Source organism: Armigeres subalbatus, chromosome 1, assembly GCF_024139115.2.
Source record: "Armigeres subalbatus isolate Guangzhou_Male chromosome 1, GZ_Asu_2, whole genome shotgun sequence".
In the NCBI taxonomy this organism is placed as follows: domain Eukaryota; kingdom Metazoa; phylum Arthropoda; class Insecta; order Diptera; family Culicidae; genus Armigeres; species Armigeres subalbatus.
Window position 1 is genome coordinate 158486563 of NC_085139.1, and position 16918 is coordinate 158503480.

Below are 16918 nucleotides of genomic sequence, written 5' to 3' on the forward strand. Positions count from 1 at the left end.
CCAACCTTCACGTGTTCGGGGTACGTTGTATTATTGAACGATAGTATAATCGCTGTAGTGTTCTCTTTCTTCTTTTCGACCATTCTTGTTATTCTTTGAACCTTGACGACACCCTGTGGTGTTAGCGCAGTTAGGATATCATTCTCTTCCATATGCAGAATATCGTATGATGAAATGACGCACTTCGACATATTCAACTTAGGGTGATACGTGATTGACACTTGTGTCCCATCAGAAAGCTCGGTAAGGTTGATTAATTTTTCAGTACGTATGCTGATCGAGTAGCTTGTTCCTTTTGCTTCACTACGTGCTGATTGCACTGTCCCTCCAATAGCAGATTCAATGCTGTGTCCAATTATGAATGGATTTGGAAGAGAATGTTTATCCTTCGCAGTCATTTGAAGGACGATCAGTTTACCGAATTCATTTCGTAAATCAGAGAGCACTGGACGTGATCCAGAAGGGTTTCTGGGGTCACCTCCAGAGGAGGCCATGCCGTAAGTTGGACCTCAGAATCCTATGTGATGATCATGTCCTCTTTCCGAAAACAGAGACAGTTGTTGATTGGTAACAGTCACCTGTTATCTACCCCAGATTTGTTCTGTTTCGGTATGTAAATATCGTGTTTACTTCCCGCAAGTTGCGAGATGCAAGACGATATGTTCTTTTATCGTTTTATAGACGTCTCTTGTCAGTTGCGGACGTCGGTCGTTGTGCACTTGCAAGAGTAAACAAGTGGGAACGACAAACACCGCAGAAATTGTACAATTTACGACGATATAGTGGATTTCACGGTATACTTTTATCCGAGGCTTATAGAGACGGATAAAAGCGGACTATTGACTTGAAAAATAACGTTTTTTTTACGCAGAACGTTAGCGAGAATTGTAAATAAATAGCTGGCGTATTCGCGCACGAGGTTAACACAACAGTGTTTCCAGCTGTACTGTGGATCATTTAGTAGTTTGTCAATAACTCATTCCAAAAACTGAATTTTAAAATGTGTTGTACTGTACTTCTAGTGCAAAGGTTTTTCTACAACTCTGCCTCATGGTTCTTTGTTTGAATTCCACTAGTACCGGAGTTACAGCTATAGTTTCAGTAATTTAGACTAAATGATAACGAAATTCCAAACATTTACTGCAACTATCGCTATAACTCCGTTGTTAGTTGACTTGTAACAATGAATCATTAGACAGAGTTGTAGAAAAACGTTCGCAAAAGAAGTCCACCATACAACACACTTTGAAATTCAGTTTCTGGAATGAGTTATTGACAAACCATTAAATTATCGAACGCAAATTACTAAATGATCGATAACATCCTTGAACCTAAGTGATAAAGACCAGGCTGAAAGTAACTAGAACCGATTTCTACTTACATGTTTTTTGGTACGTTCATTTGCCATAAAACCGAGAGACTACCAAGTATTACGATTGAAGGAATAAGTGATGCGTCTGGTTTCAGTGAAGGTGAAAGTCTAAAAATATTGAAATCAATTAAAATGCCCTCAAACATACGAAACTCGTACATACCTATAGTGTTTGGCCCACGTTAGAAAACTTGGGAAATTCAAAAGCGTTACAACAACCAGCAACAAAAACAACGGTAAATGAAAGTTAATATTGATCAGTCCGTGATGCACGTTATCGTACTCGTGCCGTTGAGTTGCCGCTTCAGCATTTTGACTGGCGGGAGCAGCTTCTTTGGTTTCTTCTGTAAAGCAAAGAACATAATCAACAACTCATTTTTCTACAAGATGTGTAAACCCCATTAAAAAAGGGGAACCTTTGGGCTTTGTGGTTTTCTCCTGTCGATCGCCCTTACACCGAATATCTATCCCGAACAGCTTTCGGGCGATACGTTGGGCTGTTTTCAGAACGAAATGTTCAAGGTAGTCTTCATACATCTTTGTTAGCTGAAAGAAGTAAGGAAAACTTTGAAGTTCATAGAGACGGTAAAGGATTGATGCTTTCGTAGTGTCAAGGTATACGGCTTCTCTATTTTACACCCCGGACATATTTATAACGCATGCGCTGATTTCAGACAAAATGGTCATGTTTGAGAATCGAAATCTCAATTTCCAGCGATTAGGTTCAGGACAAATTTGGCATCCTAGACTAAAATGATATAAATTTACGAATAATGATTGTTTTTTTTTTGTATGCATGTTTACTGAAATGTAAACTGTGGCAGTAAACATACATACAAAAAACAATCATTAATAGAAAATTTAGGTCATTTTAGGGGTGCCAAATATGTCCTCTATCTAATCGCTAGAAATCGAGATTTTAATCCTCAAACATGATCTTTTCGTATGAAAATCAAAGCATTGTGCTATAATTATTTCCGGAGTGTATAAGATATTTAGGCCACGGACACAAAGAACAGACATTATCCACTATCAAAGTTTTGAACAAATTTTGTGATAGTTGGCTAACAACTTTTTTTTCGAAAATTATTAGCGGTCTAATTTATTATTTAATGTATTAGAGCTTCTTCTTCTTCTTCTTATTGGCATTACATCCCCACACTGGGACAGAGCCGCCTCGCAGCTTAGTGTTCATTAAGCACTTCCACAGTTATTAACTGCGAGGTTTCTAAGCCAAGTTACCATTTTTGCATTCGTATATCATGAGGCTAACACGATGATACTTTAATGCCCAAGGAAGTCGAGACAATTTCCAATCCGAAAATTGCCTAGACCGGCAACGGGAATCGAACCCAGCCACCCTCAGCATGGTCTTGCTTTGTAGCCGTGCGTCTTACCGCACGGCTAAGGAGGGCCCTATGTATTAGAGCTACTTGATTGAATTTATCCATTAAATAAAAGCGTACAGGTATCTTGTTAAATTCCATAATTCTCGGTTATGTTCCAGTAAGTTTGGCAGAATATGGAAATATTTTCAAGTGAGATGAAGAGTATATCTACCTTAGACTATTACTTCTTGGATGACACTAGAGACTAGAGTTAAATGATCAACCCGCGCATACTTACAATTATGAAATATACAACACAAGCGCATATTAAGGCAGCGCTACCACATGATGCTAATGCAATCGACATCAGTATTCCTCCAAAAAGCATGGGGAACTTTTCAATACAAGACACCAGTGTCGATGACAATGCCGGTATTGGTAAGCATACAATTCTGAAAGTGTAGTTCTTTTAATTGACGAAATTGTTATGGAAATAATAATAGTTTAATGAAAGTTCTTATTACTTGATCAAAATTTTATGAACAAAGTTCCCGCAAAAAACGATAGCTGCCCACGCAAAGGCCGTCGATATCAAGAGAATCGCCAAAGATGCTCCGTGGATGATAACAGATACCAGTATGGAGGAATCGTACTGCTCGGGTTGGGGCAGAACCTTAAACATGAGAACCATTTTGGTGAAAACACGTGATGCTGAAATGATAATAATTTAATGCTAACATTGATTAAACTCCCATTGGTCCCGACGTTGTACCTGTGACGATAAAAAATGGTGTACTTTTGCTCAACGCTGTATGCAGCTTTCCGCACTTGAAGCTCTCATTCTCAGGTGTAACAGACACCTGATGCTTGATTGCTAGGAGTAAAATGGCCACGCAATGCGCCGGAATCCACTGACCGAATTGTTGAACTATCCTCGCCATCATCACGCTGAGTGACTGTGAAGAGCTGAAAGTAGAAAAAAATTAAAAATTTATCGGGCTCTTCTATGTGAGTGAAGCTCACCTCAATGTGTATCGGCAACTTGGGTTTAAATGCAAATCAACCGCTATCGGATTGGCACTTGAGTTGAAACCGCTCGGTTTGTCATATGGAGCGTACACATAAATCACGCTATGGTTCTTTTTGCTGGAACATTTATTGAAAATGATTATTTATTTAATAGTTAACGTCAAATGGGGGTGAGAATGGGTCACTGTTTCAACTACTTGAGTGCTTGTAGAACACATTGAATGTATCTGAGCGCAAGAAGACTAAAATGCAAGAGACCTTTTTGAACGATTTTGCTCTACGACTGCCGGTGAGAGCGACGACCCATTGTCACCCCCGATAGCGGTACATAAATGGACTAGAAAAGGAAGTGAGTTGTAGTGTTTAAATTATCCTGTACCAAGGAAAAAGGAAGAAAAGCAAAAGGAGAGAATGAAGACGGAAGAAGAAGAACAATGAAAAATGAAAGAAAAAGAAACCAGACAAAGAAGAAGGAAGGAGAGAGAAGGAACAAGAAAGGCAAAAGAAGGGAATAGGAAAAACGAAGGAAGAACTATGGAGGATGAACTAAGAATAAAGAAGGTAGAACGAAGAAGGAAGAAAGAAACAGGAAGAAGGGACTAGGAAGGATTGAAGAAGAAAGAAGGAAAACGGAAGATCAAAATAAAATAAAAACGAGGGAAGAAGCAAAAAAAGAGAAGGAAATAGTGAGGAAGAAGGAAGAATAAAGACGGAAGAAGAAAGAAGAATAAAGAATGAAAAATAAAAAAATAAGAGAGTAATCGGGGCAATAATCAAAAAACAAATACAAGAACTAAGAACAATAAAGTCTTCTTCCTTCCTATGTTACCTTTAAAAAAAATTGAGCTGTATAGACTAAAAAATAAGAATTAAGCTATATATGTTTTTACATATTCTGAACCTGCATAAAAAACTGAGCCTAACCCCAATTTTTCAGAATTTTTGGAGCCTCGGAACTATTTTTAATTTGCATTTTAAATTTATATGGAACTAAAAATTTGTTCTTATGGGCCAACTGTCATTCTATGAATGTTAGTGTCATTCTATCGATTAAAATGGCTTATTGTTTGCTATACAAAAAGGTTTACAAACAAAATAAAAATATGTTGTAGATCAGAAAAGCTTGCTCTGTTCGTTAAACTATAAAAAATCTCATATTTTTCTCTGCTAAACAACCCAATTCCGTATAAAAATTGAAAGACAACAGGAAGTTGCAAGAAGGTTGCGGATTATTTTAGTTTGTGCCCCTATTAACGTCAAATGTGAATTCTTCCACTAAAATTGGTTTCTCACGATTTTTCAGCCTTTCGAGTTTCAGCCTTATGTGAGATTTTTACTTTTCAGCCTTTCGTGTTTAGCCTTATGAGTTTTCAGCTTTATGTGATTCAGCCTTTCGTGGAAGACCCATAAAAACCATGATAAATAAAATAATTTTTTTGTTCAAGCCGAATTCCATATTATTTTCCGGTTTCTCCAGGACAAATTCTCTGTTAATTCCCGGTTTTCCCGGTTCAATTGCCACCCTGTACTGAACAAACAATGTTTGATTTGACCGATTACCAAATTGTTATATGACGACATATTTTCAAGTTGTTTAATTTTCAAACTTACTAATAGTGGGAATATTTAGTGAACCCATCAGTCCACGGTACACTGATATTGGCAACCACGGATGGATTATCTGCATTACATGAGCGCACGTCAATATTAATAGCCAACGTTTGATAACTATGATCCATTCCTAGAAAAAAATACATTGTATACAAAATTCATCGAACTTTCCAAACACCAGAGAAAAACATGTTAGAGTCTGATAGTTAAGTCAATTTTAACAACGGGCTTTTATGGTTGTCCGCCTAATCGAGGTATCGACTTACCAAAAATTCTTAACTTATAGAAAGAGGCCCCTAGTGCCGTGTCATCGAGCAATAACGAACTCCCAAATGAGTACCATTTTGGCATTTGAATGTCCAGCACACGATCGTCATAATTGTTGATGTCCACGGTGAACTTTAGCGCATCGTCGGTTCTGGGTAGCTTCAGTAACAAATGGGTCCATGACGGGTTTTGAGCTTTTATGGTGTGAAGATTCACTTGAGCAACCCGGCGAACACTTTCAGTATATGGCAGAACGCTACTATAATTATGCAATGGCGTTGCAGTAGAACTAAAAAGGAATAATAAAATGTCAAGGTTGGTTTTTTCAATGATTATAAAAACATTGATATTAGTGCTTACCAATAACGCATGTTTATATCGATTTCATTAGCCGTACATCCAAAGATCCAGTTATCAGTGTCTAGGTTGGTAACTTCCGCTTTCATGAACTGCAATAGAATACACTATTATTGTTCTATCGTTAAGAAATTGATGACTGCTCTTAAACTTATGGGACAACTTTGATTTGCAAAACCCTATTCTCGTTCTCGACCTTTGTTATTCAGTTGCATTTTATTATGTACCTACTGTAATCAGGGGAGACAATGGGTCTATGGGGGAAATTAGGATTCACTGCAATGTTTCAGCAAGTCGGATCAAGTTTTGAAAGACATTGACGGACTTTATTGCTACTTAGACAAGTTTGGCAAGCAGGTGAAAGTGTTAAAGACTGTTTAAGAAAGCTTTTTTTCCTTTAAAATGATTATGCCTTAGAAAAAATATTCCTATAAAGTACTTACACGATACAATGAATTTGAATTGAGTATTATCATTTGCACACGAGTACGCTGTAGACCTTTTTCGAAAGAGAGCTGAAAATTTCGTCGTATATCCTCAATCCAATCCTCTTCTACGACGTCGTTTTTGACCACCATGTCAGATGGTTCCACCGATCTCACGTTCTGCGAATGCAATTTTTAGAATTAATCAATTTGCTCGAGTACTTTGCTACATTAACAAACTTTGAGATAGAAAAGCGCGTTCCTTAGCTTTATGTCCTTATCTTCGACAAACTTATTTGGTCCACGTTTGGCATTGAAGTCCAGAAGACTGTGCAAAAACCGATTCATCACAAGCACAAATTGCAAGCACCATACCGCGCACTGGTGATCGACTGATAGCCACACTTTTGGAACATTGTAGGTCTAGAATAATAAATTAATATAGTTTATACTCGATAGTCAGGTAGCTAGAACTTACCATAGAGTGGACGTCGCTGAACAATGAATTGGTAAAACTGTCATGAACCATCGTGTCACGAATTCCTCCACCAACTGTTACTAGTAGAATATGATCTAGCTGTCTGGAAGCTTTTCCAGTCGTTAAACAGTAATCGTCTTCAACTTTCAAACGTGCAGCTCTATCCGGCGTCGTACAGACTGTACGATTCTGTTTCCATTGATTGTTAACCGTGTTGTAGAAGTTTTGAAGATAATGGTCCAGTGAAATGACCGGAGCATCCATTGGTGATGATATGGCAACGATTGAATTGATAAGTGGACCCATACCGGGTGACGCCGCCACAGCTTGTGCAATTTTTCCTCCCTTGAGAGGAAATTATTATAACTTTAGACGAATGTATACAGAAAATACTCCACCATCTTACCATAGAGTGACCAATCAATACGACCGTCGTAGGTCCCCCCGGTATTGATTTATACAAATTCAGAACGCTTTGTATACATAGTCGTACGAAATCTACTTGATAGTTTAAGACGCCACCATAGAGACCAGAATATTGCTCATTGAGATCAACTGCAATGATTTATACATGCTCAATTAATAAATACAAATACAAGCGATGGTAAAAGATATAGGAGATCAATTCTTTAACATATTAATAATGGAAAACCTTTTGGTTTGTCTATTGCAGCAGTTCTCAACCTGGGGTACATGTACTCTTGGAGGTACCTTCACTGGTTCTAAGGGGTACCTCGGACAAAAATGCGTAATGGCGGACATTTCCAATCAAAACTCATTGATAAAGTTTTGATAATTGTGTATTTTTTATTTCAAAACTTAATATTGTATATAATATGCAATGCGATCAATAAATTCCAATTGAATCCTGCGTTCCACAATCAACACAATGTATGAAGGGCTGCGGAACAAAAGATCAAACGAACAAAACGTCGCACGAACAAAATGATTTGTTTTCACTAAAGCTCATTTGCTTCGTTGCAAGAGGATTAGAAGCATCCTTCTACACTTCTCGGAAGCCCTCTTCCAAGCAGCTCGAAGGCCTCCTTTCAAGAGGCTCGTAAGCCTCCTGGGCACTTCAGAAGCCTCCTTCAAATGGTTAGGTTGCCTCCATTCAAGAAGCTCAAAAGACTTCTTCCAAGGGGCTCGGAAGCCTCCTTTCAAGAGGCTTGGAAGCCTTTTTTCAAGACGCTCGGAAGCATTCTTTCAAGAGGCTCGGAAGCCTCCTTTCAAAAAGTTCAAAAGACTTCTTTTCTAGAGGCTCAAAAGCCTCCTTTTAAGATCCTTTCAAGAGGCTCGGAAGTCTCCTTTCAAGAGCTCAGAAGCTTCCTTTCAAGAGGCTCAAAATCCGCCTTTCAAGAAGCTCAGAAGCCGCCTTTCAAGAGGCTCAGATGCCTCGTTTCAAGAGGCTCTGAAGCCTTTTTCCAAGAGGCTCTGAAGCCTTTTTCCAAGAGGCTCGGAAGGCTCCTTTCGAGAAGCAAGCCTCCTTTGAAAAGGCTCGGAAGCATCCCTTAAAGACCCTTTGAAGAGGCTCGGAAGCCTTCTTTCAAGAGGCTCGGAAGCCTTCTTCCTAGAGGCTCGGAAGCCTTCTTCCTAGAGACTCGGAAGCTTTCTTTCTAGAGGCTCAGAAGCCTACTTTCAAGAGGCTCAGAAGCTCTTCAAGAGGCTCAGTAGCCTCCTTTCAAGAGGCTCAGAAGCCTTCTTTCAAGAGGCTTAGAAGCCTCCTTTCAATAGGCTCAGAAGCCTCCTTTCAAGAGGCTTAGAAGCTGCATTTAAAAAAAAACTTAGAAGCCGCATTTCAAGAGGCTCAGAAGCCTTTTATTTTGGTTAGGTTGCCTTCTTTCAAGAAGCTCGTAAGCCTCCTTTTAAGAGGCTCGGAAGCCTGCTTTCAAGAGGCTCGAATGTCTACTTTCAAGTGGTTCGGAAGCCTCCTTTCAAGATGCTCGAAAGCCGCAGTTCAAGAAGCTCGGAATACTTCTTTCAAGAGGCTTGGCAGCATACTATCAAGAGGCTCAGAAGCGTCCTTTCAAGATGCAAAGGAAGCCTCCTTTTAAGTGATTCGAAAACCGCCTTCAAGAGGCTCGGAAGCCTATCTACAAGAGGTTCAGAGGCCTTTAATCAAGAGCCGCGGAAACCTACTTTAAAGGGATTCAAAAGTTGAAAGGAGCTTCCCTTCAAAGGCCTCGGAATTATTTTTTCAAGAGGATTGGTAGCCTACTTTCGAGAGGGGGTACCTCAATTAATGCAAAAGTTCTAAGGGGTACCTCTCAAGAACAAGGTTGAGAACCGCTGGTCTATTGAGTTTTGATGTCAGGCCATTTGGCTGCACAGGTCGTTTGGCCGAAATTAAAAAAAAATACCCCAGCATATGAATAGTGAAGATTAAGAGTGAGAAATGAGAAGTGAGTGGTGAGAAATGTGAAATTGGAAGTGAGAAGTGTGTAGTGAGAGATGAGAATTGAGAACTAAAAAGTGAGAAGTGGATAGAGAGAAATTAATTGAGAACTGAGAAGTGAGAAGTGGAATGTGAAATAAGAGAGAGAAATGAAAAATAACGTTTGAAAAGTGAGAAATTAATCCTTATGCATTCTTTTTTTATTTTCTTTCTTATTTATTCTTTTGCTCTCTTCGTTCTTTCTGCCTTTTTCCATCGTTCTTCCTTCTTCTTTTTCCCTACTCATTTCTCTCTTCTTTCTTCTTCGTTTCTTAAACTTTCCATCTTCCTTATTTATATTTTCTTCTTCTTTCTCCCTGTTCCTTTTTTCTTTTTCCATCTTCCTTCTTTCGTCTTCTTTCTTCTCTTTTCTTTTTTTTTCTTCCTTGTTTTCCTTCTTCGTTCTTTCAAGAACATTGAAGATCTTCAAGACAATTTGGTTGAGGCCCAGGTTGAGGTGATCTGCTCATTCTAGACCACAGTTCATTGTGAGCCCCAGGTTAACGACTTTTGAGTTTATTTTTTGTTACAATGATATGGAAATGCAAATGTAAATCATGATACATTTAGATACGATCAAATACGTACAGATTTGAAAATTCCGTTAGGATACGACAAACATAAAGATTGATATAAGTAATGGATTTGAAAGCGAGCGGAGGGAAATTTTGGTAACGATATAAGTCGCACGACTTTGCTTCTGCTATTTTTCCGTATGAAAAGGAAAGGAAGAATGTCCGTATGAAAAGGCAAAATGAAGGTGGTTTGATTTGCTCATTTAACCGTCGCGTGAGGAAAGGAAATTGACTACTGAGCCCCGCACATATGATACGTTTGCGTTGCATTTGACAGTTATACAATGGGAAATGTGTCAAACGCAACGCAAACGTTTCTACGGCAAGTTATTTATGTAGAGGCTGAACGGAAAAGCGATTAAGCAAGACCATTTTCTCCCGACATACTTTTACCCACTTCCACTATCTGGCTCCTGCCATCGAGAAAACCTAAACTCATTGACGAACTTGGCATGCAATATTTGTTATATGTACAAGACTGCTGAACAAGGATGTTATCGATCATTTAGTAATTTGCGTTCGATCATTTAGAAGTTTGTCAATAACTCATTCCAGTAGCTGAATTCCAAAATGTGTTGTATGGTGGACTTCTAGTGCGAAGGTTAAAATTTAACTATAACGGAGTTATAGCGCTAGTTGAAGCAACTTAAGCTAAATGATTGGAATTTTGTTATCATTTAGCCTAAGTTACTGAAACTTCAGCTATAACTTCGTTGCTAGTGGGATTCAAACAGCAAACCATAAGGCAGAGTTGAAAAAAAAAACTTCGCACTAGAAGTCCACCATACAAAACATTTTGAAATTCAACTTTTTTAATGAGCTATTGACAAACTACTAAATGATCGAACACAAATTACTAAATGATCGATAACAACCTTGCTGCTGAAAAGTCAATGAGCATCATGACTTTGCTATCAGGATTATTATATATAAGTAGGTACTATTGAGACTATTGTACACGTCATGAGTAACTTTTAACAGAGTATAAATTCAAATGTCCACCTACCGGTAAAATAATCTAGATGATACCGCATACCATTATCAATGCCCTTCCGCAGGGCAACGGATGCCAGTGATCGTGCCTGTTTGTACGACCCAGCATTTCCCGGTATGAATATCACCGGCGCTCCCCGGAACATCATGTTACGAGCATTGTGGGCCAGCTGGCCCTCCGAGTAAGCGTACAAGCCATACGCCGGAAATTGGTCGTTCTCGGCGAAACTAATCCTCTGTGCAGTAAAAAGGGGATGGTTATTATGGTTTGATGGATTATAAGCAGTAAAGGCCTCTTACCACAAACTGGGGGTACTCGTACATATACGTTAGTTTACAGCGATTTTCCTCTATTTTAGTGATATTTATGAGTAGTCCATACGCAAATAGCAAGAGACTGCATAGCGATGTTACTATCACACATTTTGATAACATTTTCACTAAAATTAAAGTTTCATAAAAAAATACTAAACTCAACGCTTGACAGACTTTTGTTTTGCTATTTTTGTTTGTTTCTCCGCACTTCGTTCGAACCCCGGCGGCCGGTGCACCGGCGCATAAGGATTCTTCACAAATTACGTAACACTAAATTTAGGGTGAAGCCAGAGTATAGGCCTTTTTATCTGACACTGCCGAGACTGCATTTGTTTACAGCCGCTGAACAGGCCTGCAAACCCGAAGCTGTCACTTTCATAGAAGAACTGTCAATTGACGTTAAAATAAGCTGATTTTGAACGTCTCGTGAAAAGGCCTAAAGACCAAACCTGTAATATAAGGGGTCGTACACATATTACCCCTAACATACAAACCTGAAATGAGATAAGACATCTCGGTTCCCTTTGCTCTGCTGTCCGAAACATGCTGGGTACCTTACTGTCATTGACATTTAGCACCTTCGCCATCAAAACGTGCTCCGGACAGCGACAATCTTTATCTTGTAACTAAAATATTTTGTTCGCGATGCGACGCGCCCATTTCTCGCCCTTAGTTTCATAGGGGCGTAACTGTATTGATCGATTTCTCTTAATCGATTTTATATTCTGGTAATAACTCAATTGTTTCAAAAGCTACACGTAAAAAAATAACCTTATATGTTATGGCAAAAAACCATTCGAAAATACTTATACTCTTCATTATGCCACCTAATGAATGATCCCATATCAAAAAGCTAATAACATTCATAAGTTAATGAAAAGTATGGGAAACTTATATTGTATGTGATTAATGCGATGTATAAGTTTTTTCTTATACATGTCATTAAGCGCCTGCTTTGGTAAAAAAGTATTGCAAATTTCTTCCAAAACGCGAAATGCAAAGATCTTGCAAGAAGTTTCCGACCAAAATGCAAGCAGCGAGCTGTCAACTTTTTTTGTGTCAAATCCTATCCTTCCTATGAGCTTGAAAGAGAAGGACGATTAGACGTCAGCTGAAAGCTGTCCGTTTGTTTTCGTCGAGCTTTTTTTTCGAAGCGCGCCAAAAACAGTGATGCCAGACTTTCAGGAATGATTTTAATTGTATAATTACGACAATCAAAAAATATGCTTTTGAAGTGAAATTTGTCTTGTTTAAACGAGTATTTTACTGTTTTGAAAATTGAACATATATTGGAATATAGCGTGGCTAAAAACCAAAGATTTTATTTGACTCCTCCAAGACTGAAAAAAATTGTTTTGCGAAGTTCAAAAACATTTTTATTTTAATTGCCAACAACACTGGTTGCAAGATGTTCAGGCATTCCTCAACTTTTGCTAGCCAGATTGCATGCATTTTGACATTCCACTGCAACCTGCAATATTAGAAATATTAATAATAAACAACATTAAAATTTTTTACGTGTACATTCGTGATTATTGATTCTGGTGTAAGATACAATCGTCCTTTATCACACCAAACTAATAAATCATCGAAAAACTAGCGCAATTCGGTACAATAATGAGAAGAAAAACCCAACTTAATTCACCGAGTAGTGATACTGCCTTTCTCGCATTTAGCCAAGACACCAACATTATATGTTGCTTATATGATTCGGTGTACCATTTTCTTTATAACTTTTAAACGCAGCGTTCAATCGTTATCAAATTAAATAGTGATCAACTAGGCTTTGTCCCATGTCGAATGAAATTTGTTGCGAGAAAATCGGTTAAGGATTACTATATGAAAAGTTGTCTAAAAGTTGTTAACTTTTGTGCACACACATACGCACACACATACACACACACATAAACACACACATACACACATACATACACACGGACAGACAGACATTTGCTCAGCTCGTCGAACTGAGTCGATTGGTATATAACACTATGGGTCTCCGAGGCTTTTATAAAAAGTTAGTATTCGGAGTGAAATGATAGCCTTTCGGTACAACTTTGTTGTACGAGAAAGGCAAAAATTGAAGAGAAATCGATATATACAGTTACGCCCCTATGAATCTAAGAGCGAGATTTTGACAGTTCATTGAAATTGTTATCCCCTCGGTTATTCCCGTTATTTCTTTGCGTGAGTCGCTGATTTTAAACGTTTCGTGAAAAGGCCTATTGTCAATGACCAGTGCGCCTAACAAATTCTAAACAATAACCTGCTGTTGGAAAACTTTGATTTCTTCATGTCAAAAGAAAACCGGCGTCGCGGCGCAGGTCTGCAAAGACGTTTTAGGTAGACATTATTTCCAGTGTAGGTATTTCAGGTTCAAAAATGAAAATCGCTTTCAGTTGATTGAATCAAATTTTCTTTAATTGATGTTATAAAAATAGTAAATGGTTTATTTTAGTTCATAGGTTAACACAGTGAGTAGTCGAAACTGAATTACAGAAATGTCCCTCCCAGGTAAGTTTTATTCTATTTAATAAAAAAAGTCCATACAAAAAATGTCAACATCAACGGTTAACGACAGCGTCGTTGACGGTTATGCAGAGGTTCTCAAACGGAAATCAGAACTTCAGTTATTCTTTCGTTTATTGCATCAGATCTTCAATTCTAACAACAACAAAATCAGTTTTTTCAGAATCCCTGAGTTCTGCAGCAGATTATCATCAGGCAAGTTTGACGCAGCCATTCTCTCAAATATTGTGCATTAGCGATTCGGATGAAACCCTTTCGCAGAACACCAGTCATCGAACACGGTCACCTTCCCCAGTACTGGAACAACATTCTGAAGGACTCGTCGATTTGACCACGCTGTCCAACAGTCTCGATGAAACAGTTTCCTCAAAACGGTCAGAATATGTAGAAACGTCCGAAAACACACCATGTTCGCCAATCGTACTTTCTGACAGTGCCAATTCCTCTTCCGCTCAGCTGAACTGCTCGACGATGAACAGCAGTGCCAATAGACTGAGTTCCGGTGCACGGGCTCGCCTGAATGATTTTTTCGACAACATCCCCAGCTCGACGCAAAATATAAGTAAACCAGAATTTCAACTGACCGAATCTCAGCTGTCTGACAACATGTTCGAGCACACACCAGACGAAGGCAGCAAAGAAGAGTCTATTGTCGAAACGCAGACATCTGACAAAACCTCCCCCGTAATGAACGAAAAAAGTGAACCTAAGGAGGATCATTCGCCGGTATTGAGAAATTTGAAGATTTCGGCTAAAATCAAAATTAAAGTTCACGTCTCGGAACTCAGCGACGAAAGTTCCTCTGAGTCTGAGAAACCTACTGAAAAAACGGACCAATCAAAAGCAAATCAGGGCATCCAGAGGTCAGAGCAAATAATCGACAATGATATGATGGACATTCTGACGGAAATATACGGCAACGCATGGAGGACTCCGAAAAATGTGGCTCTCTGTCAACCAAGACCGAAAAAGGGACCTGTTCAACCGAAAGGTAAGCGATCTTTTGGAAGACTTCAATCGAGGCCCGGTCAGGGGAACATATGTAGTTTTACAATGCGTATTGAATGTACATCATAACCAATATCTGGATCCTCCGTCAACATGGGATATTACAATAAAAATGTAACCCGACTGCAATCTACGAGTTAAGCCTGAGAGTAAACTATCATTTCGACTGTGCTTTCATGTTCAATATTTTGAAAAAAAAAATCATTTCTGGCATTTGCAAGTCAATTAAAATGCAGCATTGGGAATCCTGTTTTCGGATATTTTTTTAAAGATGTGCCGTTAGATATTTGATATAAAATTGCTCTTTACTAAGCCTTGTTCAAGGATTCATGTTCAACTCATTTCATTTGTGAAACGTATGAAATCGAACTAAATTGTTTTGTCCTGTGTCTACCTTCCATTACTGGAATTGAGTGATCTATAGGTACGTTTGATGCCACCAGAAGAAGACTACATATTGAAAATTAGTATTACTGTTTGGCTACTCAGCTAGCGATCATTGCGAATTATTTTTAAGGAGTTGCATATTCCAGACCACATTTCCACAATTCCCGGGAAAGTATCATTTCTTCAGTCGTTAGATGGTAATGTATAAATAAGTTGATGTTACTTTGGAAACGAATCTACTTTCATAATCCTGTTACTTTCCAGAGAAAACCCCCTTGGACTTGTGCTCCACGGAATTACGGAAATACAGAACACATTTCAATACCACTAAAGACAAATTGATGGCTCAGTTGTATGAGCTATACAATCGGGAGGTATTTGAAGACAAAATGAATGTACCACTGAGCTGGAACAAGAAATTAACCTGCACTGCCGGACGTTGTTTCAATATTAAGAAGTAAGTAAGAAAATTTGTGTATACTAATTTGATTAAATATTATAAGAATGCTTTAAATAATATTTCAACAGGAACGGAGAGCGATCGTGCAAAATTGAGTTGAGTGACAAAGTTATTACTTGTGCCGAGCGAATGCGATCGACGCTGATACACGAAATGTGTCATGCTGCGGCGTGGATTTTCCACGCAGAAAACGGCCATGGTAAACATTGGAAGCATTGGACGTATCGTGCCCGGCGAGCTCTTCCCGAGTTGCCACCCATCACCGTGTGCCACCAGTATGAGATCGAGTACAAGTACACGTACCAATGTGTTCTCTGCAAGTCTAAGTAATGAACCATATTCTTGCTATTTCAAACAGGCGTTTAACCAATATATGCGTCTCATTTTCAGATACAATGCACACACCCGTTCTAAAAAGACGGAGAACATTCGATGTGCTTATTGTCACGGCAAGATTGAGCTATTTGTGAATAAGAAGAACAAAGACGGTGAAACTGTGGCCACTCCGGCCAAGGCAGGAAAAGGATTTGCTGCGTTCGTGAAAGACAAATACAAGCACGTGCGACAGGGTGAGAGTAACCACGCGGACACTATGAAAGTTTTGAGTCAAAAATTCGCCGGACTTAGTACTGAACAGAAGAATTTATATGCGTAGTATTTTGACAATAACCCAATGCATTAGGGGCTATAAAGATGTTTTCCGTGAAAACTTGAATTTTTGGTTTTATTTCGATTTGTTTCAGAATGTTTTTTTTTTTGTTGTTTTGGGGACGATTTTTTCGGTTCAAATAAAATGTGATAATGTTGTAAAGAAATCCTTATCAATTGTAAGGTACATATAACTTGTTCTTAATAATTACAAAAGTTCTTTTTATGTCTTTTTTGATGACATATCATTATTTTTTTTAAATATAGCGAAAATAAGAGTTGTGCGCAAAATTAGGTACAATGTGTTGAAAAATGATTCCAAAATTTGCGCACAATATATTTTAAAGAACATCATAAGCAACGAATCAGATTGTCATGAGATGGTTTTAACATTATTATAATTATTGGTTCCATATGTAACCTGTTGTTATCAAATGTAAAAATTATAGTTTTTTTCTGGTGGACCGTCATTTGTGCTAAAAACTTGCCATTTTAATCATTTTCTCTGTTTTTAGTACAGTTTTTAGGAATAAAAATGCAAAAAATGTAAGTAACAGTAAGAGCGGCCCAATTATTTTATCTACCTCTTTTCAGACGACCGATGATGAAGAAATAACTTCAAAGAAAGCTCGTAGTTTCGGTATATGCAATGGTATTCATAGCTAACAACCACCCATATACTCTGTGAATTAGAGATAAGTG

The 16918-nt window shown here is 38.4% G+C and overlaps 2 protein-coding genes across 4 annotated transcripts in view; one reads left to right on the forward strand and one right to left on the reverse strand.

The window, feature by feature from the left end:
- LOC134205403 (GPI inositol-deacylase) overlaps positions 1-11409 on the reverse strand; it is a 34050-nt gene extending 22641 nt beyond the window's left edge. For 2 of the 3 annotated variants that reach the window (XM_062680632.1, XM_062680633.1), the window contains exons 1-16: positions 11170-11408; positions 10883-11105; positions 7274-7422; positions 6868-7212; positions 6630-6812; positions 6408-6569; positions 5968-6056; positions 5607-5896; positions 5341-5470; positions 3724-3846; positions 3473-3666; positions 3225-3411; positions 2999-3152; positions 1789-1918; positions 1536-1716; positions 1382-1480 (exon numbers count right to left, since the gene is read on the reverse strand). In XM_062680632.1, the coding sequence (XP_062536616.1) occupies positions 1382-1480; positions 1536-1716; positions 1789-1918; positions 2999-3152; positions 3225-3411; positions 3473-3666; positions 3724-3846; positions 5341-5470; positions 5607-5896; positions 5968-6056; positions 6408-6569; positions 6630-6812; positions 6868-7212; positions 7274-7422; positions 10883-11105; positions 11170-11304 (2774 nt within the window). In that variant the 5' untranslated portion in view covers positions 11305-11408. Of the gene's footprint in view, positions 1-1381; positions 1481-1535; positions 1717-1788; positions 1919-2998; positions 3153-3224; positions 3412-3472; positions 3667-3723; positions 3847-5340; positions 5471-5606; positions 5897-5967; positions 6057-6407; positions 6570-6629; positions 6813-6867; positions 7213-7273; positions 7423-10882; positions 11106-11169 lie in introns of all 3 variants that reach the window. The other variant, XR_009978131.1, reaches the window with a different exon arrangement.
- A 2070-nt stretch (positions 11410-13479) lies between these two features.
- On the forward strand, positions 13480-16283 carry LOC134205404 (germ cell nuclear acidic protein-like). The gene is made up of 7 exons (XM_062680634.1): positions 13480-13545; positions 13643-13698; positions 13868-14704; positions 15255-15305; positions 15373-15565; positions 15637-15894; positions 15959-16283. Exons 2-7 carry the CDS (start codon positions 13686-13688, stop codon positions 16221-16223), a joined length of 1617 nt encoding a protein of 538 aa, XP_062536618.1. The 5' UTR covers positions 13480-13545; positions 13643-13685; the 3' UTR covers positions 16224-16283.
- Positions 16284-16918: the final 635 nt, after the last annotated feature.